This window comes from Cuculus canorus, chromosome 16, assembly GCF_017976375.1.
Source record: "Cuculus canorus isolate bCucCan1 chromosome 16, bCucCan1.pri, whole genome shotgun sequence".
In the NCBI taxonomy this organism is placed as follows: domain Eukaryota; kingdom Metazoa; phylum Chordata; class Aves; order Cuculiformes; family Cuculidae; genus Cuculus; species Cuculus canorus.
In genome coordinates this window covers 15653572-15680476 of record NC_071416.1, presented here as the reverse complement: position 1 = coordinate 15680476, position 26905 = coordinate 15653572, and the positions used below count along the sequence as shown (strand labels likewise).

At 41.6% G+C, this 26905-nt stretch overlaps 1 protein-coding gene across 2 annotated transcripts; it reads right to left on the bottom strand.

The window, feature by feature from the left end:
* Positions 1-1187: 1187 nt before the first annotated feature.
* On the bottom strand, positions 1188-10017 carry KCNG1 (potassium voltage-gated channel modifier subfamily G member 1). 2 transcript variants are annotated; one of them, XM_054081890.1, is made up of 3 exons: positions 9798-10017; positions 3695-4498; positions 1188-3192 (listed from the first exon to the last, which is right to left on the bottom strand). In XM_054081890.1, exons 2-3 carry the CDS (start codon positions 4451-4453, stop codon positions 2422-2424), a joined length of 1530 nt encoding a protein of 509 aa, XP_053937865.1. In that variant the 5' UTR covers positions 4454-4498; positions 9798-10017; the 3' UTR covers positions 1188-2421. The 2 variants fall into 2 exon arrangements, with proteins under 2 accessions (XP_053937865.1, XP_053937866.1); XM_054081891.1 differs by lacking the exon at positions 9798-10017 and adding an exon at positions 7289-9548.
* Positions 10018-26905: the final 16888 nt, after the last annotated feature.

Genomic DNA, 26905 nt, shown 5'->3' with positions numbered 1-26905 from the left:
AAGATGCTTTCACAGCTTTGCTCAACCAACACCCAACTTCAGGGTGATAATTTTTTTGTTGTTGTTCTGGACAAGGACTTCAGAATCAAGCTGTACTTTTTGGATAAGAAGTAAAGCGATACATTAAATAAATGAGCATTAACTTAATGCAAAGGCTTTGAGAAAATGGACAGGCTTTCAGCATTTATTAGCTAGCACATAATGGAAATAAGCTTAGGTCTTATTTGGTAAGTCTTGATTTCTCCTTACATTCACTTGCAGCTTCTTATTTATGGCTCAGCCTGTCAAACACATTCTTAGATAAGCAACTGTTGCTCACAGGACTAATCTAATTACCAGTTCTTTTTATAACAAATGCTGACACAAAGGTAGAAGGATGTATAGCACTTGTGTTGAAGCCAATGCTACAGATGATCAAACAGTTTTGAAATCAAGAGTATTTTGGATGGAAAATGTGTCCCTTTTTTGTCACGATGTTCCTGTTTTTTTGTCCAACTCTAATTAAAGCTGAAGAACAAGAGTGAAAAGCTGGTTACATTTGTAGCTCTGGCACATAATTGATTGCCAAGAATTTAAACTGGAAATTTTAGCACTCTGCAGTAATGCTCCATAGGCATATATACCTACAACAAGCTGAAGAATGCTAGAGCCCTAATTAAATTTTAAGCACATTTTTAAAAGTTTTGGAATTATTCTTTAACCACAAGAATATCAGAACACTTTCCAATAGTATTTCAAAGACATTTGAAAAGAAAACCATGTAACGTGGTCTCGTCCAAACAGCACAGGCTGAGGAACTAATTCTACCATTTTTGAAGGGATGACGTTTGTGTTGTTGGCCTCAATTTAAATCACGAAATCATTGTGCATTCTGGCAATCTGCTCCAGAAATGCCAATAAGCGATAGTATTTCTGAAAATTAGGACAGAGAAGCAAAGGTGAATGTGATGGGAACTCTAAAAGCCTCTACCTCTTAACTGTTAAATAAATAAATTTACTAAAATATGGGGGGGGGGGAGGAGAGGTGAAACTCTTCAGATTAGCTTTTCTTGACTTCTGAACACAGATGAAACCAAACAAGTGGATTTAATTCTTTTTCTAAGAGTTCTGGACTTCTTCTCTTGAGCTATTACGCAAGCCACTCTCATTCCCTCTACAATAAACGGGAGGCCTGTCATTAATCTCCATAGAAACCTGTGCCAAACCTGAGTGTCTCATTGACCCACGTGACCCTACTGTCTTGAGCAGGGGAACCTAAACCAAGACACACATGTGGATGAAGAGCACATAGTTGTGGTTTGGGGCCTTAATTGCTTTTTCATATCCTATTTAAAACCATCTCCGCTACTGTGATGCATGTAATGACGACAAAGGTACAGTTAATAAAGCCTTCAGTCCTCCACATCTGAGGACAGCAAAGGATAAAGCTGTCAGTACCTCTCCACTCCATGAGTCAAATTCCTTTTTTTCACCATTGGCAACTTCCCATGGCCATATATTTTCTGCTCGTTTTGAAGAACCAAAAGCTGAATGTGAATGGGTATCTGCAGCGTTGATTTGCCAAGTAATGGTAGGGTGTCCCCTGGAAACAGGCCTCTTTTAATTCTGTTTCATATCCGAGGTAAAGTGGAAACATGGAAACAGATGGTCGGGTATGAGTGGAATCTCATCATGCATATTTCATTTGATTTGAAGCTAGTAACTTCTTGATTATAATATTAAATATTACAAAACTCAAAGACTTTGGTCCTGGGAATACTGCATTTAATGACAGAGGATCAACACTGTAACCTCAATTAAATTTTGAAGCTGGTGAGCTGTAAGTATTTATACTTGTAGCAAGTTTATGATACCAACAGCTCAATCCTTCTTTTCTGCTGCTTAGGGCTGACTTACAAAGAAATGTGCAGTTGCTGTAGTGAATGACAAAGCTTACTTAATATTTTTTTAAGAGCACAGTGGGACAAACATCTGTGGTTATTTTCATTATGCTCTAAGGTGTTTTACTGGGAGAGAATTCAGCCATTTTATTATATTTACATTATTTACATACAAGAAGAACATGAAAAATGGCAGCCTGTTTAATGATTATATACATTGTGATTCTGTTGGAAAAATGTGTATTGCAAATGGCAAACCAGGCTGTCATGAACATAATTATATGTTATTGGTTATTTTTTTGTCAGAGAACTTTTAATTCCTAAAATCCCACTGTGAAAGATCTGTCCTATACATTACACTTTGGGGTTGGAAATGGCTTAATAACAGATTTCTTAAACCACATCAGTTCCTGGTTAATAGCTCCTTTTCTTCATTTTAATATGAGGGTTACCTTTGTAAAATGCTTCCAAAACAAATTAAAAGATGGAATCGGATACAACAAAACATTACTTGACATCAGGAGAAATAGTAACTTAAATTTCATTCATTGTCCCTAGCCTCAGAAGAGATACTGGGGAATAAAATATCGCTCCCTTGTGACGCGTTGCTTATCTGAGACTTTGTTTTTAATAAGAACTGTGCTCTCCTGTACATTATTCTTTCCTGTTCTTGCTTTAGCTCAATGTAGGAGCGTGAAAAAGTGTGGAAGATGGAGGTGACTGGAAATGCCATGAGGAGGATGCCACTCAGTATGCTGCTCAGTGCCACCACTTGGCCAGGAATGCTTCTGGGAACCATATCTCCGTAGCCTACTGTGGTCATGGTGATGACAGCCCACCAGTAGCATGCAGGGATGCTGGTAAACTCCTGCGAGTCCGCCATCTCGTTCTCAACGACATACAGCAGTGGTGCAAACAGAGCGATGGCCACACAGAGGAAGAGCAGCAAGAGACCAAACTCCCGGGTGCATCTGCGAGCGGTCAGCCCCAGCGTCTGCAGCCCCAGCGAGTGCCTGGCCAGCCGCATGACGTAGAGAATCCTCAAGGCACGGAGAATGCGGAGGACCAGACCTACTTTGTCCAGGTAGATGCTCCCAGAGCTGGGCTTTTTATAGCCCACTGAAGTGGTGTCTACTAGCAAAGTGATGTAGTATGGCAGAATGGCTATTATGTCTATCAGGGTTAACGGTCTCCGCAAAAATGCAAATTTGCTCTTTGCCTGGATGAATCTTAGCAGGAACTCCAGGGAAAACCATGCCACACAGACAGACTCCACAACGAAAATATTGTAGCACATCTGGGAACACTCGCCCTGCAGGAAAGAGGAGGAGTTTGTAATCGGCACTGGATAATAACTATTTTAGTTGGTACGGTGACAGGAAGAGAGGTTTCTGTGTTGTTTTTTTTTTTTTAAACCCAAAATACGAAAGGAATTGAAGCTGTTGCTATGGGGAAACACATTGACAATTTGGAACAAGTTAAATACAAAATGTAGAAAAGAATACTTACTCCGCAGAAGATATTGCTCAGTAATTTCAGGCATTCTAAACAGCAAATACAAAGCTTAACAAGGTGAGGTACAGTGGTACAGAAGAGTGAACGCTAACAAAACTTTCTCTGGACATAAAACTTGATATGACCAATTCTCTTACATGTAATTGAACACAGACAGGTAGGATTTCAAATATTTTTGCGGGGTTTCCCCCTCTCTAAAGACAGCTGCAAGATCCCCATTGAAATCAACACCACCAGACTTTGAACTTGTTCTGCTCTTCCCAGCACATACCACTTTTCATCCTGAAAAGCTAACTTACCTTTTCCTCCTCCTCCCTCAGGTCAGGCATGGTGCTGATGGATAAGTTCACTGCTGTAATAGTTACAAATAAAACAGACAAACAAGCAAACACCTTTCCAGGGAGGCCAGACTGGGGCCTTTCCACCATATCTTGCAACTTTTTCATGCATGAGCCAATTTTTGTCTCCTCTACTGTTTCACCTGTTGTTTCATTTTCTATGAGGTCATCCTCCCGTTCATTAATTTCTGTAAACTCCTCCATTTTTTGCAGATATCTCCTTTTACAACACCATTCCAAGTTGTCTTCCTCAATTCCCCAGTACAGCAGCTCCTCTTGGAAAGACAGTGCACACATCTCACGCAAGAGCCGAAGTTTTCCGACCCGCAAAAAGGTCAGGATTGTCCTGAATGCTCCTGGATTGCGGTCAAAAAAGAATTCATTACACGTCACATCATAATCATCACAGATGTTTAGAATGTCGTCAAAATTGTTACAGAATTTTAGTTGTCCCAAACGTGTCAATGGGAATTCATCAAGCGTGGTCCATGGCAGCAAATATTTAATGCCCCCTACGTTTATAATGATATGATGCTTCCGATCATCAGGGTGAAAGCCTTTCAAGAGATCCTCTTGAGGATGAATTAGCTTGGCTCTTTGGTAAAAGACTCCCTTAAGGGTTTCTGTTTCTGGGAAGAATGTGTGGTTGAAGGAAGTATCTGAAGCACAGCTCAGGGCACTATAGTCATAGTCGGAATTTTCTCCAGGTAGAAGAGTCATCTTGGCAGATAACTTCACATCACTTTGCTATTCTGCAAGTGTCTTCTGGAATAAGAAACAGATATATGAGGTGAGTGAATGAGAGGTTGTTTTCAAGTTTGGAACAAATACAGTGGTTGCAGCTCAAAAACACTTAAGGCTGGTAAAAACAATTGGAAAGAAAACAGCAATGTCTGAGTATATTCAGAAGTACATTCTGCTGAGGCTGGGTTTGTCCAGCTGGGTAGAACTGACTCTGTCAAGGGCTGGTCCCTTGTTCAGGAGCTCTGTCTGGCACATTTGTCACACTGAGGGGCTTCTCCTGTCTCAGATACAGAAGTCTCAGTTCCCAGCAGATATGGAGGAAAACCAGGAATAGTTCCTGCATGTGTCAGGATATTCCTGATTCAGAACGGAAGTACAAAAATTATGACAGTATCACGTAAGAGCACAGAATTCAAGCGTTTTCTGTAGAACAGGAAGCTGTATGTTTTAACTTAACTATTACACATAAATCTTATTTTAGTATCCATGAAGTATATAGAAAGAATCGGAAGTCAATTATGTTGTTATTCAGTAAATACACACTCTAAAAACAGTGAGTACAAGACTAATTTCTATAAGGGCATATAGAAACAATTTTGGGGACACCCCCCCTGCCGTACTGATGATCTCATAAAATGTTTAGAGCTTATTAAATGACATGGCAACTCCCTTTTTATGGCCTCATTTACAAAAGACTGCAAGGAGATACATGATTTCTACACAAACATTGGAATATTATTTCAGTTATAACTGACACTCTATTTGCAGTAATAGGTCTTTGTCCTTACAATAGATTCAGCAGCAGCCGAGAGCCAAGATGATTGCCTTCATCTCTGATTATAGGAGACCAACCAGTTCTTATGCAGACTTTGAAAAATTGTGTTAAAATTCTGCTCACACAACACTAGTGTAAAGCCTGTGCAATGAAGTGACCACAGAGTTCCAATGGGTATAAAAAACAGGCACTGGAAATGTTAAACTTCTTGCCTCCCTAACTCACTGCATTTTAAAAGTCAGACCAAAAGTCTGCGCATATGCAGGAGTTGTACAGTCCTGCTTCTAAATCTCCCATCTGTGCAGCATGATGTGTGGAGTCACCAAGTTTAATTTGATAAGAGTATTTCTTTATTAAGTAGTCTGTACAATAAATATATATTAATTATGCACAAGGATTCTGACTTCCTAGGCTGGGGTTCACAGGGAAGTAGTAAATATTACACTTGATTGGCTTCAGTAGCAGTGCCTAGGTTTGTTCTTCTCCTGGCTGTACGTACCTCCTCTCTGACATGTACCCTGGGGATATATATCCCTGCTAGGATGACTTCCTTAAACACAGACCTGTCATTTGCAGAAGCTGGAGTTTATAAACCATATCAATACTGTTACATACCTATTACAGAAGAAAACCTCATGCATACACAACAGTAAAGTACTCAAAACATGGCACTCTAGTTTAACAGCAACAGGATTTCCTTACTGCAAGGGGACTTGCAATGCTGCTTTCAATAAAATACTATCTCCGTCCTGCTCCTAAACTTCCCAGAGGGATTACTCTGAGCAGAGCACTTCCTTACATACTCTTACAAACAGGTGGTTCTAGGTGAGCTTTGGATGGAGTGATATTTCCTGATTCCTCACCAGTAATCCTCTTTAGTACAAAAGGAAATGATTAATTTACTTACCTTCAGGGAATGTGGTAAAGAAAAATCTACAGGAATATACAAGAATGGACAAGGCATGATTCAGATCTTCCAAGAGCTGTGGTGCTATTTTCTGGCCTGAGATAAGTGAAGAGGTAAGCTTTGTCATCTTGCTCCTAGTCTAAAGTGGGAAATTTATTACCCTTGCTAGTGATGTGAGAACAGCTGTTTGGCAAGTAAGCTCTTCCCCATGCCAAAATCTTAACTGTGTTTACCTTTTAGTGCCTTATCACCACATACTTGCTCATGTTGCTGAGTTGCTCTGTCTTTGCTCCAGAGTTATGACTCCCATAATCCCCACAGCAGGGGATGGGTGAGTCTGAATTCCAGAAGTAACAGTGAGTGCAAACAATGACAAAATCCCACTGGTGTGTGCACTCAAATAAACTTCCAGTCAATTTTGGGTTGTCTCTTGCCTCAAGATAGGCTGACCAAGGCCTGCTGACCCAAACATCTCTATATATTTTTTTCCCCCACCTGGAAAGAGAGTTAACATGAAATGTAATTCTATTAAAAAGTCACTTTCTAGGAAATTCTATCCAATACTGGGATTATCAGTGGAGCCTCATGACAAATGATGGCACTCTGCAGCATTGCCCAGTGGAAAAGCTGCAGGACTCAGATAAACGACGGCATCTGAGGGGAGTGATAGCTGGCTCCGCTGGTGCTGGCTAAAGCACACTGAACAGAGGAAGGGTGAGCAGCTGAACTTGCAACTACTCTGACATACAGTCCTATCACATGAAATACTCCTCATGACCTCAGAGCTGGTCTTCTGTTAAAGCATTCCCAAGATACTATCTGTAGAAATAATGCTACTGGGAGTTCAAGGTATGGGTTTGATGCAGGAAAGCAGCACTACCTGATGTATGCTATGTAGGGTTCTAATTCATAGAGTAACTGTTGTTTCACTTAGAAACAAGTGTTTTCCGCTCTGCCTCAATGATGTCTAAGGTAGGGCTGGACTAAACATAGAAAAGATTATCATTGATAGAAGAATATGGATAAATGGGAGCTATTAACCATTTTCCCTTCTGTAATACCAGATGATGTTGGTTAGCAACGACTCATCTGCTGAATCTCAGCCAGGAAAAATGAGGGGGCAGCTCACCTCTGTCAGTGGTTTGATCTCCCACAGCATCCATTGTTGACACAATGGGAAGAAATGGGGAGAGGGAAATGTAAATGTTCTGCGTGTGTCAGACATGCTGTAACCCTAAGGCATCAACTGAGAAACAACAGAGCAAAGAAAAAAAAATTTATTTCTTCACTTCCAGCTTCTTGACCTGTGCAAAACAATAAATTGGACAAATTAATCCCCCATGTGATACACTGAATGGCTGCATTTATGAAAGCTAACTCCTCCTTTTTCCATAACCAGAACTGGCAAGCCCACAGATCCCACACAGGCAGCTACAGTATTCGATGCTGTCTATGTGTTATTTACATGTTCTTTGCCTAAGATATACATAGCATCGTATCTAACAGAGGAGAATAAGGAGAAAATAAAGGACAACAGAAAAGATGGCCTGGCTTGAAGAACGGTGAAAGAAGTAAACCCATATATTTCTCTGTATGTTTCTTGTTTTCCTTCGGAAGGTGCTTCTACAGAATGATGATTAGCACTGCTTTAAGATGGGAAAGATCTAATTAATGGAAAGAGGTTTTTGCTATTGAGCTTAAAAAATGACCAAACTGTTTTATAGATACATTGCAGACTGATGACATTGGGGATGGCTGTAAGAAATGCATTAAGAACTAAAGACAGCACAGTGGAATATAAGGTCAGAGAAACACATTAGCCTATAGCAACAATTTTCCCAACAGTTAAACAAGGATATGCTGTAACAGTAAAATACTCAAATAAAACTGCTCCATTTAAGTAAGGCCCAGTGGTAAAAATCCCTCCTTGTCTGAGATCGCATTCTGCCCTTTGAATGCCTGGGAGTTAGTGAAGCCCAGATCATCTCTCCAGCTCCCTTGCTGATAATGTGTTCTCATCTTGGGCAAATAACTTCATCTCTAAGCATTGTTTTCTATTTTGTTTATAAGCTTACTGAGGCAAGAACTACCTCTTACTACATTATACAATCCCGATCGCTGTTCTGGCTTCTAGAAACTACAGTAATACAGAATAACTGGCCCACAGCTCGGGCTCTTGGTAACTCTCAATAGTCTGGTGAGCATGCGAAGCAAGATATAACATCTTTTCAAAAATCTCGCCTGCACAAGATGATATTCTTATCCATTATGTCTGGTGAAGGAATCAAATTAGAGATCTGTGCTGCCCCTACCTTCAGCAGCAATTCAGGAAGGGTGCCAGGCTCCTAGACAATGGGGAAAGAATTATTAAAGGTGCCCTTCTGAAGGAAAGAAATAGAAATCTTGAGTAACATGCTGAAATTCTACTGCAAGTGTTGTTTCCCCCACTCAGTGTCCTCTGCAGTATTTTGAATTCTGCAGTGCATCTCTGATGTAATCAGAGCTCCTGCAAGGAGTCCTGATACTGCTCTGTGATGCAGACAATTCAAAGTTGTGCCTTGGCGATAACAAGCATGCAAGGAAGATACATTACTCTCCCATAGAGTCTTCTATCAATCCCAGTGCCTGGAACTTCTCTCTGTTGCTTTTTACCATTTGTAAATATAGTTTAAAAAAAAAAGTTTCAGATTTCAGTGCAAGGTGGATATGAATACAGTGACTTTTTGAAAGAATACCATGGAGAAACTGCTTTGCAGTTTAGTGATATTTCCTTTGTTCCTCCCATAGTTAAAATAAGCAGCATTTTCAAGCAGTGTCAAACTCAGCTGTCTTCTGACACATGATTTCCATACTGTATCAACACTGTCAGGGTACCCTCCTGAAGCTGTACTCATGCAGCTCTCTACATAGTAAGAACCGATCTCAAACTTCAACTCAGCTTGCAAAGTGAACTTCCAGCCAAATCAAAGCCAAACTTACAAAGGTCAATGCATAATATGAAAAAACCTGTCCTGAAAAACCTATAATCTGAAAAAGTAGGCTCATAGCTGTATATTGCTTTCCTTGATCTGGACAGAGTTACGCTTTTTTGGCATCTTATGGCAACCTACAAACTGAACTATGACAAATATGATAGCGTTTGGTTTTATAAAGCTGAACCTTATTCTGCCAGTAATAATCAGAAGCGAAGCAACTTTGCAGGTAACTTACAAGCCCAGGTAAATGTTCTGAAATACATTAAAACTAACAACTGTAATCATTATCCTGCTGTGAAATACATTCATGCCAACGAATTTTAGTGAGTGATATTCAGAACAACCTCTTAAATAGCTTTTAAAAAAGTACAGGGTTTGCCATTTATTGGTATAGATCGATATTATGCCACCGAAATGAAGAGATAGGTAGTCACGGAAGAGTTATTTTACGCCTGTCCCCCCCCCCCGCACCCCCCAAGTCTTTTCCAATGAAAAAAAAATCCTCCAGAAATACATTTCCTATCAAGAACAGTTAACTTCATGCGTTAGTTGCCAGCGAGCAGACCAATATAAAGGATACCTCGGAATTATTTTCAAATTAAAGCTATAAAGGACCTTCGGATTAGGCAAAGAAGAGGCAATGGGAAAGAGAAGGCGCCCTACCGCACTGTGCAGCCCCGGCGCTCGGCAGAGGGAGAGCGGCGAGCCCCAGCATCACCTCCCGAGCGCGGCGATCCGCCCGGGAGAGGGAGCCGGGACCGGGCCGGGCGCTGCCGGCAGCCCCCCAGCCCGGCAGGCGATGTCGGCGCGGGGGGACGCTCCCTCTCTTCCATCCCTGCCGGCGGGAGAAAAACCTGTTGCTGCAACCCCTGCCCGGGCTCGCAAGACCCCCCGCCCCCTCCCTCCCCCCTCCGCCTCCCTCTCTCCCTCCCTTCCTCCGCGCCGCACCGAACCCCTCGGCTCTGCCCGCGGCCCCTCCCGCCGCCCCGACCTGCTCCCGGGGGGAAAAAACTTCCCTGGAAACTTGCCTGCCAGTTGCCCCGCGGCCAGGAGGAGGAGGAGGAGGGGGCGGCGGGGCCCCCGGGCTCCGCATGGTGCGGAGAACCCCGCGGGCGCCGGGCGGGAGGGACCGGGGGAGGAGCGAGCCGCTCCCCGGGGGGGGACGATGCTCAGCACGGGGGGTTCGCCCCGTCACCCCCAAACCCGGCGCTCCGGGAGGCGCTGGTGGCACGAGAAGTCATCCCCGTTGCGGAAAGTGGAATAATTTTAATTGAAGCTTAACTAGAATTACGTTTCTCTAAGTAATTGTATTTTGTTTATTTGGAAGTTAGAATGTCCCTCCGATCGCGTGTTTTCCTTCAAACAGTGTTTTCCCAGGCACTTGGTTCTTTGATAAGGTTTTGTGATCTGTATGATCTGTGCTGAACAGATGAACCGCTCCCATTGCCCCTCTGTTGGCAGTCTTTCCCCTCTCAAACGCACGGTCAGGCAGAGCTGGAGCCAGCTCCAGATCAGCAAGAGTTTTGACTGTTGCAAAGTTCATAATGACATTGGGATTACACCTTCAAAAGTAACAGAACATGCATAAGATTTCTGGGAAAAATCTATACGTGTGCATGTAAGGGGGAAATAGATTCTGTAAGCGGCCATTGCCTCGTTGCACGTGATTGATGTAGCTCGCTCCCTCGCGTTGCCCAGGCCTGAGAAAGGATGCTCGCCTTCTAAAACTCCTAAACAAATCTTAGAGAGTTTATTTGCCGGCATTTCCAGCATCATTGGGAGCAGCCGCCTGCCCACAGGTGGCATCCTGGGGTGCTGTCATTGGCACTAAAACTTCTGTGGCTTTGCCTGTTCCGTGCTAATTTTATTTATTTATTTATTTATTTATTTTTAGTGAAAGAAGTGGCATTAAATGTGTCCATTAAAGCAGAAATCTCAGCATATCTCTCCCCTCCGACCCACAGCGAGGACTCCAGGAGAGCTACAACCGTGCTCTGTTCTTGTGGCACCCTTGCTGAGTACAGTGACAATTAGCACTCCGGTGTTATTGATTGTCAGAGATTTGTAGAACATTCCATATCTCTACTTTTAAATGAAATTTGTTTGACATCTCAGTGGAAGTTGCTCCGTGTGGATTCAATCTCCGTTTGAAAGCAGTGAATTAAATCCTGGTGTCAGGGTTAAGAAGACAGCAGCACTCTGGGCTCCGTCACAGACCAGTGAGTGCAAAATACTCCCATCCTGTGTGCTGTGGTGCCCCGGTGGGTGCAGAGATAACAATTCTTCTGGCCTCCGGTGTTTCTTACCTGCTGGTAAGGCACTGGTCTTAGAGGGAATTTCGTGCGAATGAACTCCAGCACCTGGATGCAGGGTGGGGACAGTCACCTCTAAGTTCAGTGGGACAGGGGCTGTCTCTTAATATGAGCATTATGCACTTCACCCGGAGCAGTTGGGGGGTCTCGTTTCAAGTTAGGTCCTTTGTTGCTATGGTAATACAAATGAAAAACCTCTACTATGGTAATTTTAGCAAAATACCTCTTTTTTTTTTTTTTCTAAACTAAATTGGACTGTGGTTCAGAATCGTGTGGGCATACAGAAATAGTCATGCTGATATTCTTCAACTGTAGTTGTTAAACAGCAGTTGTGTAGAGGGCTGTCAGCGACTGTGGCTGTGGGCAACTTGAATTTCTTTCTCCCTGATATTGCATATGATTGTTGTTTGACTTCTCGAAGGTTTCTTAGCATAGCACTCAGCTTTTATCTGCAGAGGCGTGGTAACTGGTTTTACTGACCACAGTTTTGGCTTTTCTATAATAGTCTGTAATAATCTTGTTAATGAAAGCCTGCATTTTAAAAGCCTTTGTTGATAATTGCTGTTAAAGAGAATGGATACATCAAGTAGGGTCTCCCAGGGAATTATCTGAGAACAGTTCTAGTCAGTGCTTTCTGTAATAACTTGGGTGATGGAATGGACAGCACTTTTATAACATTTGCAGAGATTCCAACCATGGAGTGCAAGCCTGAGATTTAAAATGACCCTGATATACTGCAGACCCAGTCTGAACTCAACACAATAAAATTCTAGGAGAAAAATTATGTGGTGTGTCAGATAGGAAGGAATAGCACATGTCAAGTGAGGTCTATTAGTTAGACAAAAAATACTGCAGAAGAGAATCTTGGGATTATAGTGGATCATAGACTGTGCAGTGCTGCAGAATAGTCCTGTTGCTCTGAGCTCTAGTAACAGGAGGATCGTATGTAAGACATCGGAGGGCGTTATTTCTGTTCTGTTTAGCACTAGTCAGACTTGGCTGAAGCACTCTACCAAGTTTCAAGCATTACACTTGCTCTTGAAAGAAGGATGTAGGCAAACAAGATAGGAGAATAGCTACCAAAACTGTAAGAGGCTCTGGATATGTAAGCTATGAGGAGAGACAGAATTTGAGTATTTGATCTGGAAAAAAACACAGCAACTGTCTTAAAAATGTATAAACACATTTATAAGGATGACTGTAAGCAGTTGTTCTGTGACCACCAATGGTAAAAAAAAAAGCAATTTACTAAAGTGCAATTAGGGAGATTAGAGATCAGGAAAAAAACAAACAAACCAGACAAAACTATTAGTGTGAGTAGCAGGAATCTAAGGAGGCTGTAAATCTGTTCAGTGAAAGTTTAAAGAAAAAGTTAGATAAACAGTTGTCAGGACTGGCTGTAGCACGTGTGACGATGTGTCAGGGCGGGGAAGAGCTTCAGCATCTTCTGAGACATTTACCAGCCCATATTTCTGTGACTGCTGATTGTCCAACAGGCTACCCCTACCCCTATCTTTTCAGGAAGAGGCACAGTAGCGTGGCACAAAAGAACTTGTTACCACCCCGTACGATTGATGCAGCTTTTTAAATATTTACTAAACCACACTGGACTGTGCTATTTGGATCTGTGTCTCGTTATCTATGTGCAGTATCTCATCTGAAGACCAAGAACAGCTCGTGGAGACGCAGCAATCAGAACTATCCATTCCAAGTAACCGTTTTTTAAATACTCTTTTGAGCAATAATGACTGAAAATCACTACTATTCAATGGTCCATGCAAATATAAACATCCTGCAACTCTCTTGGTACTTGCTGTAGACATCACCATCTCATTTGGACACTTGGTTGGCAGATTCAGGTGAAGTCAGGGACTTCATTGACCTTGGTATGAGAAATAAAAAACAGGTGTGAAATCATGGCTGTGACAAATATTACATCAGTTTTGGCAAATGGATGTCTTTACTCTTCAGCCACGTCATGCCTGCATCCTTCATGAGCGCAGCATTAATGTGGAAACCAAAAGTGATGCATGCCTTGAAGATAACAAGTAGTGCACTAGCAGTTTTTCTGCAGTGACAAGTTGACTGCACAATGAACTGGCTGAGGATTCCCAGAGTAAATCTACTACTTTGTGCCCCTTGAGGAATTAGCATTGCTGCAGAGAAAAATTTTAATCCCACTTTCATTACTTTTGCAGCCTGTGGCTGCTTTTCCTTCTGTTCCTTTGATTGTTGACATTGAAATCCTGTTCTGTCGTTTCTCTGGCTTTTGCAGATAATTCCAGCATCATTCTACAGTCAGGAGCGGTGCTGCCAGCAAAACAAGGTATTTCAACTTCACAGCACCTTTCACCTCTCATTTTCCAAACAAAGCAGGGAGCTAGATTCATTTTTCTAAAACAGAACTGGACTATCCACATGACTGACAGGAAGGAGTTTTCCAAGCCAAGACCAAGAATTATTCACAGAACTTTTTCATCAGAAAATTTCAACTAATGAACACATTACCAAAATGCCATCTGTTTGAGAAAAACTCTGTAAACAGAGACTGAAGCAAAACTCTCTGAATAAATAAGGGATGACAAATCATTCACCTGATCTTAGAAAACTTAATGCTTTTGTCTTTTAAGAGTTCTGTATATGTATATATGCAAAATTTTAGGCTTAAAATTTAATATTATATGCAAAAAAGTGGATAGCACAGACTACTGTTGCATAGAGTTTCACAAAGGTCTCCAAAAAAAGTGTGTCAAAACCCATGCCACCGTCTGCCATGTGGCAGTGGTTTTCTCACACTGAACAAGGGAATTCCTTTAAGAAGAAGGAAATTTGTCCTTTTGTTTCTGTTTATATCCAGACCCATTCGTACCTTGATTTCTGCTATGAGGTGAAGCAAATGATACCTATACTTAGGATTTTGATGTTGGATACAGACTGTTAAGGGGAGTGAGAGTGCAACCACTTAGTCATTAGCATCATCCACAGGAAAGGAAGCGGCAAGCATTTGTCAGTCTTCAGCTCTGTCAGACCTTTCAACTGACAGTTCCACTGGGAAAGAAGGGCTTCAGGTGGCTAAAGATTCAGGTAACAGTCATGGCTTGCTCTAAAAATCACAGGCTGTGGGCACTGGTGCGACCTCTTGGTTCATCATATGCCACAGTTCATCTGGTTTCAGAAAACAGCTATTGTCTGCTGGGATGCTGGGCATGGTAGGATTCAGCAGCTCTCCTGAAAAGGACTTGGGAGGGGTCTTGGTAGAACATAAGCTGAACACGAACCAGCAATTTGTCTTGGTAGCAAAGAAGGCCAACAGCGTCCTGGGATGTAGTAACAGCAGCTTAGCCAGCAAATTGGGAGGTGTGATTACTTGCCTTTCCTTGGCACTTGTTAGATGACTTCTGGAATACTGCATCCGATATTGGGTATTCAGGACAGGAAAAACATCCACAGACTGGATTGTGTTCACCAGAGGGCCACCAAGATGGTCAGTTGATGGAACACATGCCCTGCTGGGAGACTGAGGGAATTTGGTTTGTCCAGCTTGGAGAAGGCTTTGGGGAGACCTAATAGCTTCCAGCATCAACAAGGAGGTTATCAGAAAGATAGAGCCAGGTTTTTCATTGTGGTGCATGGCAGGAGATAATGGACATAATTGAAACAAGAAAGTAAGGAAAAACTTTCCCTTGAGGACAGTCAAGCAGTGGAGCATACACCCAGACTTAAGCCCAGAGCAACCAAGTCTGCTCTCATAACTAGTGACCTCCTGAAGTCTCTTCCAGCCTGAATGATTCTGTATCCATAGTAATTGCTATTTGAAATACTACTGCTGTTGTCAGCTTCCTCTGAGGAGTTCAAGGTGACCACTGCGAGGGGACATCTGTCCCCTCAAGGTAAGCAGATTACATGCTGGCTGCAAGTGGACCCAATTCTCTTGTCACTGTACGGTGATACATTTCTTTGCTGATTTATGGCCTATGCAGGCATTTTTGTTGCTTGCTCTTCCTATGTCTCTCCTCATGAATAGCCCTATTTCTCTTTATGCAGTGCTTCTGCAGTGTACCTTCCCGTGGATGAAGCTTCCAAACACATTTCTGGGTTTTATTACAAATAACCTGGTTGTAATAGTAATTTGTCTTTTTCTGGAATTCACAGAGATACTTAGATTCAAAAGTGTTGTTATGTTACAGGGTTGTAGCAGCAGGGACTTAGACTCTGCAGTTCACATTCGTGTATTTCCATGCTCCTCTCACCTTGCACTGACTCCTTTCATTGGAATAATCCTTCAACATACCTTCAAAACGTGATCCACGTGCTTTTTCCATGCCTTGGTTTGGGATGTGTCGCTTCCGGCCACACAGATGCACGCTTGCATTGCAGCATTGCTTTTCTCTACTGCAGTTCCCCAGTGAAGTGAAGGGCTCTGCCAGCCAGAAGAAATTGGCTAAAAGCCTCGGAATTGCTGTTCCAAGCATGTCTCAAAGCTCTCAGCACAGCTGCCCTCGAGCACATGGAGCAGGTAAGCCCCAGTCTCCGCTCTAGTAGAGTGTTGGGTTTTGGTGCCTTTTTCCAAGGAATGCTAAAGGTTTCCTCACCTGCCTTGCTTGAGGTAAATCTGTGAATATAATCACCTTATGCTCCCTTTATTGCCAATTGAGACGCATTTGAGCAGATGCGGTTACCCACTATAAAGTACATGAAGAAACTGTCTGTCTCAATGGGTTACTCAGGGCGTGACACTGTAAAAGGAATCTTAGGTAATTCTGGTATTGATGCCCACATGTGGTCGGAGGGGTCACCTGGAATCACCTGTGTTAGATCGCAGAGGCTCTGCAGCAGAGGGAGGATTAAATTCAGACATCTCACTCTCCTCTTTAATCATTAAACAAATCCCTAGAGATTTGTATTTGGAGAAAAGCTTTCCTTTAGCTTTACTCGTTGTACAGTTTTCTGTGGGTTTGTGCTTGTCCTTGTGCAGAATTCGGCTTTTCTACTGGTCTGCTTCTCTTTATTCTTGCCAAAAATTATTCCGGAGAATTCTTGCATGAGCTTCTGCACATCTATATTGTGTTAGTCGTGGCATTGAAGGAGTGAAGAGTAACACGTACCTCCTCCATCTACAGCTCTGTAGATGTTATGTTTATGTTTGCAAGGTGGCCGATGTGACTAAAACTCATTTACAAACACTTGAAATTTTACTCCAGTCCCTTGTGCTGCCAGACTCCCCCACATCCCCACTGCAGACACTCTGATAAATGTTCGGAATACTCCTCTGGCTGGATAGCGTGTACCGATACCTAGAGCCTGCTGTGCTGAAAAATGGCAAGTTTCTGAGTAGGATATGTCGATGGACATAATGCCAGAATCAGCATAAACTCTTATTCTACAAAGGAATTAAGAAATGAAGAAGATCTGAAATGGAAAAACAGAAAGAAGTCAGGAGCACGGTTGTGCAGAAAAGTGCTTTTAATTTAAACTTTTAATTTAAATAAGTCAAGAGTCATGAGTGTACTTCAACAGCCTCATGAGGGTTTAGTTTGGCCTGTGCAGCATTTGTTCCTAAACTTAATGACGTATCTCAGGTATTTGGCTGTGCAGCCCTGCACTCCAATCCAGGTTGCATCCAACCTTGAAAAATACTGTAATTGCGTGAAGGAGGAGAGTAACCTCTGCATACATATATTTCATGTAACTCCTGCCTAATCCAAATGTGCGGTTAACACGCTAGCAAAGGGTGAACGGGAGAATGTCTGCATGCAGATGGCTCCTGTTACTTTGAATTCCTTTTCAGCTTAGGCATGCAACTGTAACTGTGTGACACATAACGAGGGATCCAGGTTTAAAAACATTTATATTCCAAAATTTTTGGAAAAATGCAGTACTTGAACTGTGTTTAAATAATTAATTTATGTCAGGTACCAACAAGACCATCAAAAGTGTTTACAGGAGAGGAAGGCTCTTTGGCTGAAATGAGTTTCAGGGAACTGCTGTATTGAAACTATCAGGGACAGTGTATTATTTATCATGGCTCTGGCAGGCTTCCAAGAAGTATAACTTTTTTTCAGATCACTGAACTGAGAGAGCCTTTCAAGGATCTGAGAAATGCCTTTCCAAGCATGTGCTTAAGCATCAGTATTGTTCAGCTTTATGAGTAAGAATGGATAATGCTCCTAAATACTTTGTTACTGCATCTGCCTCTGATTAGTCAAAGAAAATCATTCCTCTGCTATGTTCAGGCACTGAAAAAACTGGAGGTATGTTCATATCGTCTACATGTGGGTCTAGGAATGTGTTTTTGAACCTAACAGATGCAAAGATGAATTTTATTAGACAATTCCCACTAGGTATTGCTGGAGCTTTGTAGACCTTGTTGGGGTGGACACAGGATTGGTAATTTAGGTCCCAATTGGCCATATCTGTGCTTTTCTCAGTCTGGGAAGGTGTGCAGAGCTCACTGCAGGGGCTCTCTTTTTTCCCCTCTTGCTGGAAAAGACTCATGGCATCCAGCTTGCTTGGGAACTCTCAGTAGCACACAAGCATGGCTTTCATCACACCACCAGCCTTCATCCCGCCCATCTGACTGCAGTTCACTCCTCGTGGACAAGGCATAGCAGGGAAGATGTGTACCACCTTTGTAACAAATGGAGCAATCTACAGACAACAGAGCACAGTGATTCATACTCCCTGCCTTCATCTAGCCTTCACCCATGAAGCTTTTTGGGCTAAGAGTAGGCTCTGAACAGGGCAGGAGAATGGCCAGGGCAGAAGGTGGTATCTTCCTCAAAAAAAAAAAAAATAGTATCTCTTTTGCTGCCTGTTTTACTCTCCATTGGATAAACTCATTACTTAATATCCATATTCCTACTCTTTATTTCTGTAGGTGAAATTTACTTCATGGTGAGATTCCAGAGTGTCAGACTCTGTCCTCTGCAAGGAAACAAGAAATCTGGGGTCATCCATTCCCTGCTTCTAGTGTGTTTCAATTTGAATGGGAGTCTCTCAAACTGGCAGCCTCTTACTGTCAGCCCTTTTAAGTTTCTGTCTGTCATGGGCAGGAAAAAGAAACAGAGAGGCCTTTTGGCCCTACTTTCAAAACAGAACCTCTGGTATGAAGCACTTCAAAGGCGAAAGAGTCCTTAACGCCAAACTAAATTTACCAGTTGTTCCCTGATGATAGATTCCTCAAACTGTCAAAATGTCACAGGAGGTGACCAGGCACGTGATTTTCAGGTGTTCACTTCTGTTCAAACATATAGTTAAAAAAGATGAGATGAACTTCTACCGCGTTTCTTTTCTGAGCTCAATTTTTAATGCTTCTGATGCATTCAGTGAAACAATTATCTTAGTCATAATACTTCTGATTCATGCAATAATATATTTTGTGTTGCAGTTTTAAAAATGATTTTAGCAATATAAAAGAAAAAAACTATTAGGCGAAACCTGTCATGTGTGACTGTTGTAACTGCTCTTACAAAAAGGTGTGGGTACACAGTACAATTGAAGTGATTTACAATTCAGGATTTCTGCAAATAAACACAATACTTAATAAAGGCCCAATCCTTACGTTTCTCATCCAGAGGAACCTCATCCTTTCAGATTTTACACAGTGATTTGGAGCTTGGGGGATTCGTATTGTTGAGGTGGGCAGGTAGTTGGTACGAATCTTTTTGGCCTGCGCAGGTGACCTTGTTCTGCACAACACAGCAATAGGTATGCACTTCATTTGCTCACCCAGCAGCATTGTCTGCGCGTGCAATTGCACCAGCAGGCGGTGAACAGGACACTGGTAGGTAGGGCAGAGAGACCTGAGTTCTTGTCTGAACTCTGCAACAATGGTGAAATTGCTGTACAGTTTATTTTCCCTCAGCAGTTTTGCTTCTCGTGTCTGCGAAGGAAGAACATTTTCAATAGCAAAAAAATGCACATTTTCACCACTGGAAATCTCCCCTTTAGAAAGGGAGCCATCTGGAGAATAAACTGTAAAGCAGGCTCTGAATGAGCTCCCAGCTCAGTGGGGCTTTTAGATAATTCTGTGTGTAGCAGCATCGTTACTATAATTATAGTCCCAAATGATGGTGAGAGTACCTGCCCGGCCATTTGCATAGTGTTTTGCCATCTGGGCGTGCACAAAGGGTAGCTTTGTGCTCAGAGGAAACGTGCTAGCATGCAAACACTCAGTGTGCTTATTTGTGGCACGCAGTTGTGAAAACAAGGTTCTTGCCATTGGCTTTGTTGGTCACAAAGAAGATCTTGCTGTTCCCTCGTATCTGTGCTCTGCTTGTGAAATACCTCAGTGCATGAATGAATATGTTTGAAGTTGTGCTGTGCACTTTTGATTAGAAGACTTTATGAGTGATTCAAGCCCTGTGGAATAAAAATAAAGATAAATATTAGAGAGTGATAAACAATGAATCTGGGTGGGGAGCTGCAGTAGGACTCTGTGGACGGTACTTTCAACCATCCACCACTGTTCTACTTCCTGTGGCTTCAGTGCAATTCCACATCTCTGATGAAAATTTAAAGCAGTTCTTTAAACTTGGAGCCAGACTGTGATATTTTTGTTCTCTGTGAGCAAAGCCATTTTACCTGAGGAGCCTCACAGGGTGATTTAGCAGCCCTTGGAAAGAATGCCCTCCGGTGTGGGTGGGAATAGGGTGAGCGCTTCCTGCGTGCTGCGCTGCTACCACGAAACCTGCTTGACACAGACGTGTCTGGGTCAGTGTCAGGGAACCCTCAGATGGCACTGCACACACTAATTTTGCTGCTGATTCTTCAGTGGAAGGTTTATTTCCAATATCCTCTATTCTTTCATTGTGGAAGAGGTGCGGCACTGTGAAATTCCCACATAGGTGACCCTGTGATGGATTTAAGCTGAGATTGATGTCCCTTGGTGAGAAGGCAGACATTGAGGACTGGTGCAGGGAACTTCATAACTGATGCAAATTTCACTGATATGCAGTATGTATTTTATAAAGACTGTCAGTTGGCATGAGGGCCTTTGAGTCCTACTAATATGGGTCTTCTTTGAACAGGAAAATCACATGCAGCCATCTGACCCTTCTAGTTGTACTCAAATTATTCTTTTTAAATGTCACTGTTGCTGAAGTTAAAGGCAGAGGCTTGATATTGTGATACAAGTCTAGCTTGCTTAGGATTTTGTTTCCATGAGGGAACTACGACTGTGCTCTCACCAGGATCTTTCAGTGCTTGCATGGGCGCTGCCGGCAAACCGGGAATGAGAAGCTGCAGGTGGAGTTTGGTCCTTGCAGCTTATGGAGATCTGCTGGGACGTATCTTTACAAACCTGTTAGTGAAAATAGCCAGTGGTAAGGGGCACTCGTTAATCACCACAATGCACTTATCCCATCAGAGAAATATCTGTTTCGAGAAGAGTAATTGGCATTCATCTAAAATATTTTAACATTTTTTTAAAAAGTATTTAACCTTGTAGCTAAACCCTCAGCTGCATGTGGTAAATAACCCCTCTCTAGTCCCTTTTTCTGGGATTGATTCCTAATAAAGGAACTGGCTGAATTTCACCTTTAAGTAGCCCTGATATCATACTTTTGCTCCTCCTTCAAAACCTTCCCTGCAGGTCACTGCCTGGTTTTTAAAAATATATATAGCACCATAATACTGTTTTCCTTCTAAATTAATAAATAAATTTCCCATACACTTCTGCTGCTCTGTGGTGAACTTTGGCATCTATTTTGCTAAATTTACATTATCACTTTAATCTCCTTATAATTCAATAGCTGCTGAAATTCCTAACACAAAACCACAAGCAAATACAGTGGAGTCCAGGCAAACTATCTCAAGGAGAGGTTTGGTGTTCCCAGCATGTGAAGATATCAGTGGTAGCAGGTAAGTACATACAAAGCTAAAACAATATGTAAGTCTTATAATTAAGAAATGGAACCTCATGTACAAGAAGCAAGACATGCATAACGTAGTTACTATGCCTAATTATTCTTCAGCTGTATGTCTTGCTTAGAGCAAAATTGCCACAAAATGGAGACCAGCTTTCTGGTTAATAGGATTCTTTTCCTTCTTATTAAGTTTATGAAATGTTGCTCTAAAAATAATTCCTGTAGAAATCATAAGAATAAAACCTGCTTCTTCATTGGTGGTTTACTATGCATTAGTCATTCACATTTACTGAACTTCTGAAACTCATGTTTTTTTTCTAAAAATAAATATTATTTCTTGACATTTCCTGTTTGGTTATAAATGTGCACTGCTCCAGCTTCCTGCTAGGAGCGCTTCTAGGCAGCAGACTTCAGCTGCATTCTTTCTGAGTTAGGTCATGGATAACTGTTTGCTTGTTTTTCTCATTGAAATTCATGTCAAAATTCCCTTAGTTTTGATGAAAACTGGTGTGGGGTCACAAACCAATCTTGAGCAGGATCTCAGACAGACTCTGAGGCTTTTTTGTATCTCTTGCTCTTTAAGTATTTAGCATTCATAGCTCTCACTAACGTCTTTTGGCACAGTGTGGACAGAATGGAAGTTCACAGATTATCATGGTTCTTTCTTATTTGGCATGTATTTTGGCTCAAGTTTTAAGCATCTTGTGGTTTAATTAACGCTCTTAATTCTGTTTGTCCTCATACAGTAAGGATTGGATCCACCGCTGTGGTTCCTAGAGGCTGCCACAATACAAATAAAGAAGAGTAGTTTTCCAGCATGAGGCAAATAAATCTGTTCTTTATGCCATCTCTTTGTTTAATCTGGCAAAGAAGGGGATTTTGGGTGTGTGTGCACTGAACAACTGAGTTCTCTGTTGGTTCTTGGGGCTGTTGGGAATTGAAGAACAATGTTAACATTTGTTATTTCTCTTATAAAATAGTGAAAACAGCACTGTCTTGACAAATCTGTTGAAATAACTCACAAATGGGTAGTTTCTCTGTAGGAACAAATCCAGTTTAAGGTCACTGCTTGCTTGTATCTGCAGGCATTTTAGGACTACAGAAGGTAAGGATTTCTTTTATTTTTTACGAATATAAGAAAAATCTCCACACTTTTCAATCTGTAGACACTCTCTGCAATGCTGTCATAATTCTAATGACGTCTGATCGCATTGCTAATCAAATCTTAGTTTAGCAGTTAGTACATTGATAAAAAGATACTAATGAGTTCTTGGCAGTTACTCTTTTTCTGTCAGACAGCTCGATAAAGCTACAATGGACCAATTTAATTGGAAAATGGGCACTCAAGCATGAACACAGTGTGTGGTGGAGAGATACCATCTACTCTATTTCGGTAAGTGACTTAACTATCCTCTCATGAAAAGTGTTTAATGTCCAGGAGATGTAAAACAGAATGTAATTGCAGCATGGGATTCTCAAAAGTGCTTCGCTGGGGACATTTTGGAGTCACTTGGGTAGTTTTGCAATTTGTAGCATAGAGTATATAAAATCAGTTTAATAATTAATTCAGACAGTTATTTTTATAGGTATACCTATGGGTGTTTTGTACTGAATTGTGGCTGCATTTGTCTTGCAATCTCATTCCTCTTGGTTTATGGTTTACCATCAAAGGTATCTTGGAAAATTTGACTAGTCATGTTAGCGTTGTTCAATCTCTCTTTACACCAATATAGACATAGCTAGGAAAGAAAAGGAATAAATTAGATCAGGCTGTACTGCTATTTCTGTAAGGATTTCACAGGCTAACGTAGTTACAGCAATGCGAGCAGCATGCGAAGAGTCAGTTCCTTCTTTTGAAGTACAGCGGAGCTGAGACCTTGAAGCTGATTATCTCCAGCAAATGGAAGTTTAGGTTTGTTTTCTCTCATCTTTGGCATTTTGTTTAGACTCATCTGCCAAAACAAACACAAGAAAAAAGTTACAGATTGTCCATGGCTTTCTGAGCACCAAAAGCTGATGGACTGGTTGGATCCAATTCTCTTCAAGGGTCCAGTGTAAATCCCATTAGCCATGTTTATATGAAGACGAGCACTTTTAAGGTAATATTAAGGTTATAGTATTTGTGCTGTCGCCCTTTATGGAGTGGAGCTGTACTAAAAGGCCAAAAGAAGCAAGCCATGTTTGCAGCTGTGGAGCTTCAGGATAGCTCAGTGGAGACGGCATCAGGCTAGTGAAGGATTTGTCTCATTAATAAATAATCAGTTTTCAAATGGTGTCTGGTGTGGGATGCCATGACACCCTAAGACTTACCCTTTGTTAAGCAAACAGAAACCCCTCATCTCCTGCAAAATGTGCAGCTGCTCTGGGGACAGAACAGGGTTTTGGCTGCTTGGTTGCCAGCTCAGTGAAGCCTTCACTGACAACTTGTTGAGCAGTTTGGTGGGTAGCACTGTCTCTCCTGGGAGCTCTCTGCACATGATTGTTCTGCTTCTAGGGATCAGATAAGCTTATCTGGATTGAGATGCTGTTACACTGCCCAGGAGATCGGTTTATAGATCAAATTTCAGTTATGTTTGTAGTCTATTAGGGGGAGCTTGAGTATATACTGATTTTATTTTTAATTACAGAAATAACAGTTGACCTTTTCCTTGCTAGCTGCAAGTAATGCTACTTAGTCAGTGACCTGGAGCCACATCCAGTTATCTGCTCTCTGAAAGCTGTCGCATAATGACTTGTTAAAAACTTCCCTAAAAAACCTCCCTGTCTGATGCTGTATTGTGGGCAGGAATGATTATTTGCTGCAGTCAGAGTACGAGTTCATTCTGAATATGCGGGTAGCTTTACCAGCCCCTGGAAAATGCTTGTGTCTCCTGCAGTGAGCAGGAGTTATTCCTTAAAAGCTGATGTGATGGTTTTGTCTGTGTGTAGAGTTGCAGCTGGGAGGGGTTGGGATCTATCCAGTCCTCTCTGTAAAAGAATTCCTTCTGTGTTCATCCCACAGCCTGTGCCCCCCACAGGGCTGCCCCCAGGCTTTCAAATACATCCTACAGTACTGCAGTTTTAGCTTCGCTTCTGCCATGGGTTCTAATTCTTGCTACTTTGGGCAGGACAGACTTTCTAATTCTTTTTCCATGCTGTCTGAATAGTTCCAACTCCTGATGCTATTCTAGAGGAAGATTTGTTGTATTCCCTGTGAGTGCTCACAGGGTAGATTTCTTACTGTTCTCCTGTAGCCTAACATACTGGTGTGCTACCATATGCAGTTTATTGCATTTTTAACCCTTTATTAATACGATCTGAAAATCCTCTCCAGTAAATAATGCTTATTTTGAGAGATTCAATCATATTAGCCCCAGAGTTACCTGCTTCCTTCTGGAATATAGAATTCTCTTATTATTTAAATTATCTACATCATAAAAAAAAGAAATCAAGACTGAGTCTTGAGTCATAGCACATTTTAAGTTTCCAGCGGCAGCAATTTGTTTGTATCTAACGAGTCCTTTTTTAGTGCACTATATGCCTAAAGTTTGGCAGGTATAAATTAAACCTCTAGAATGAATACAGTTGCTCCCTGCCATGACTCAGAACAGTCTGTTCAAAGTTTTTCATCAAACTGAAATTATAATCAGTTATGACAAAGGTGGCAGGATTCCAAAGGCATAATATATTGAGCAAGAAGGAGAAGTGAAACACCACAGAGCATTCGGAGCAGTGCTTAGCAAATTGATGGCTAAGCATCTTGTGGTGGATCTCTGATCCTGCCGTCTAAGGAGAGGAGTGAGCGATGCGGTTTTTGTGATCCTTAGCAGTACACAATTCCATATACTGGGTACTTCCTATGGGCAAAGGTGTTTTTCCTGAAAGAAGATTCTTTAGATCTTGAATCCTTTCTTGAACACTGTGACTCTGGGTTTGATGTGGAACGAACAGAAGTGTCATGTCAATGCCAGTCATTGGCTGTAATCACAATAGCTGCTCTGGAAAATGTGATTTATGGGGGCAGCAAGAACTATAGCTCTGCTATCCAACACCGTAAGGCCCAGATTCTGCAATATGTCATCTCCCAGCTTAGGTATAAGTGAGGTAATAAAGTAAGTAAAACATACTTGGAGGAATGAATGTTGGACCACACGCTATCCGAGTTCAGAGTATATGGGATTAAAATCTGGTTTTACTGGTCCATAAATTTCATTTCTCTTATGCTTGTAATGTGTTCTAATTAAGTACTAATTAATCACTTTCTAATTAAACTAAACCTTCCTTTTAATTAATTCAATATTTTCCCAGTTAAAGCTTTTGTAAGATGAAAGATTCACTTCAGGATGAATTTGGCCCACGTAAGACAGTCAGTGTCTAGGATGATAGTTGCTATCTAAAGAGAAAAATGTAAATTTACCTACAAAAGCAAGGGAAAGAAGGGAAATATTTATCCAGAGTGGTGCTGCTATAGAGACCAGGCACATTTGAAATAGCAATAATAAAAAGATACATCTGCTAAATTATCTCTGCTTGGTTCTATCATTGTTAGTCTTGTTACCATCACTACTTGCTGCACTGGTTCGGAACAACAGCTCCGTCAGAATTTCTTTAGACATTTATACTTACAAAAACTTCTAGGTTGGAGGAGCTGGATGATTTCATTTTACTTTGACAATGACGTTTCAGCCTGTAGAAAATAGCTTTTCAGTCTCTTTTCCAGACTTCAAATTAAAAGAATAATTTATCACGGAAAACTATAAAACTGGTCTTAAGGAGAATGAAAGTAACATTTATTTTTCTCTGCATAAAAGTATATCTCAGAAGATTTAAGTAGATCATGCAAATAAAAAAGACTGCTTTAGATACTACTGCAGATTATACACATTGTGTTCAATCTTTGTTTATTTAGTGGTATATAAAGTAAACTGAAAAAACAAATACGGTTCAGATTTTTAAGTAGGTTTCTGGAAAAGTTTCTGTGAATTCTGGTTTATCCTGTTTATAGCCTCTTCGCACAAGTAGGTCTAAAGCTAGAAACCTACAACGTCCTGTGTTGGATCTCTGTATTTATGCAAAAGATTGTATGAAACAACTGTGCAGGAGCAATGGCACACGTGCCTCATCTCTGAAAGCGCCTCATTCAGTCAATCAGCATCTCAGACCAGAGCAGTGACAGATTTGATGTGTCTCAGTAACAAGGTCCGTTGGCTCTGCTATTATGCTGTTCACCCGGGATCTCCCTGACATCCAGCAGCCTCTGTGGTGTAGATGGGACAGCAACAGGATTGGGAACACTTTTTACATTGCTTGGGCTCCATCCCACCTCCTTCTGCCTGGCAGGTATTGTGAGCCAGAGTTCGGCCACCATAAAATCCTTTGCGCCCTGAGTGCACAGTTGCAAAAAAAAAAAACCATAAATACAGCAATATTGCTCAGTCTTATGCTTCCCAACGTGTGCAGGCTTCCATTTAAATGCACTTAGAGGCAAATAGTTCCCATTGAACTAACGATGGGATGCAGGTGCTTAACTAAAACAGGTGCTTGAATACGTGGAAGATCAAAGTCCTTAATCAGAGGCACGTGGTGCAATTGTAAAGGTACTTAGCAGCGGGCA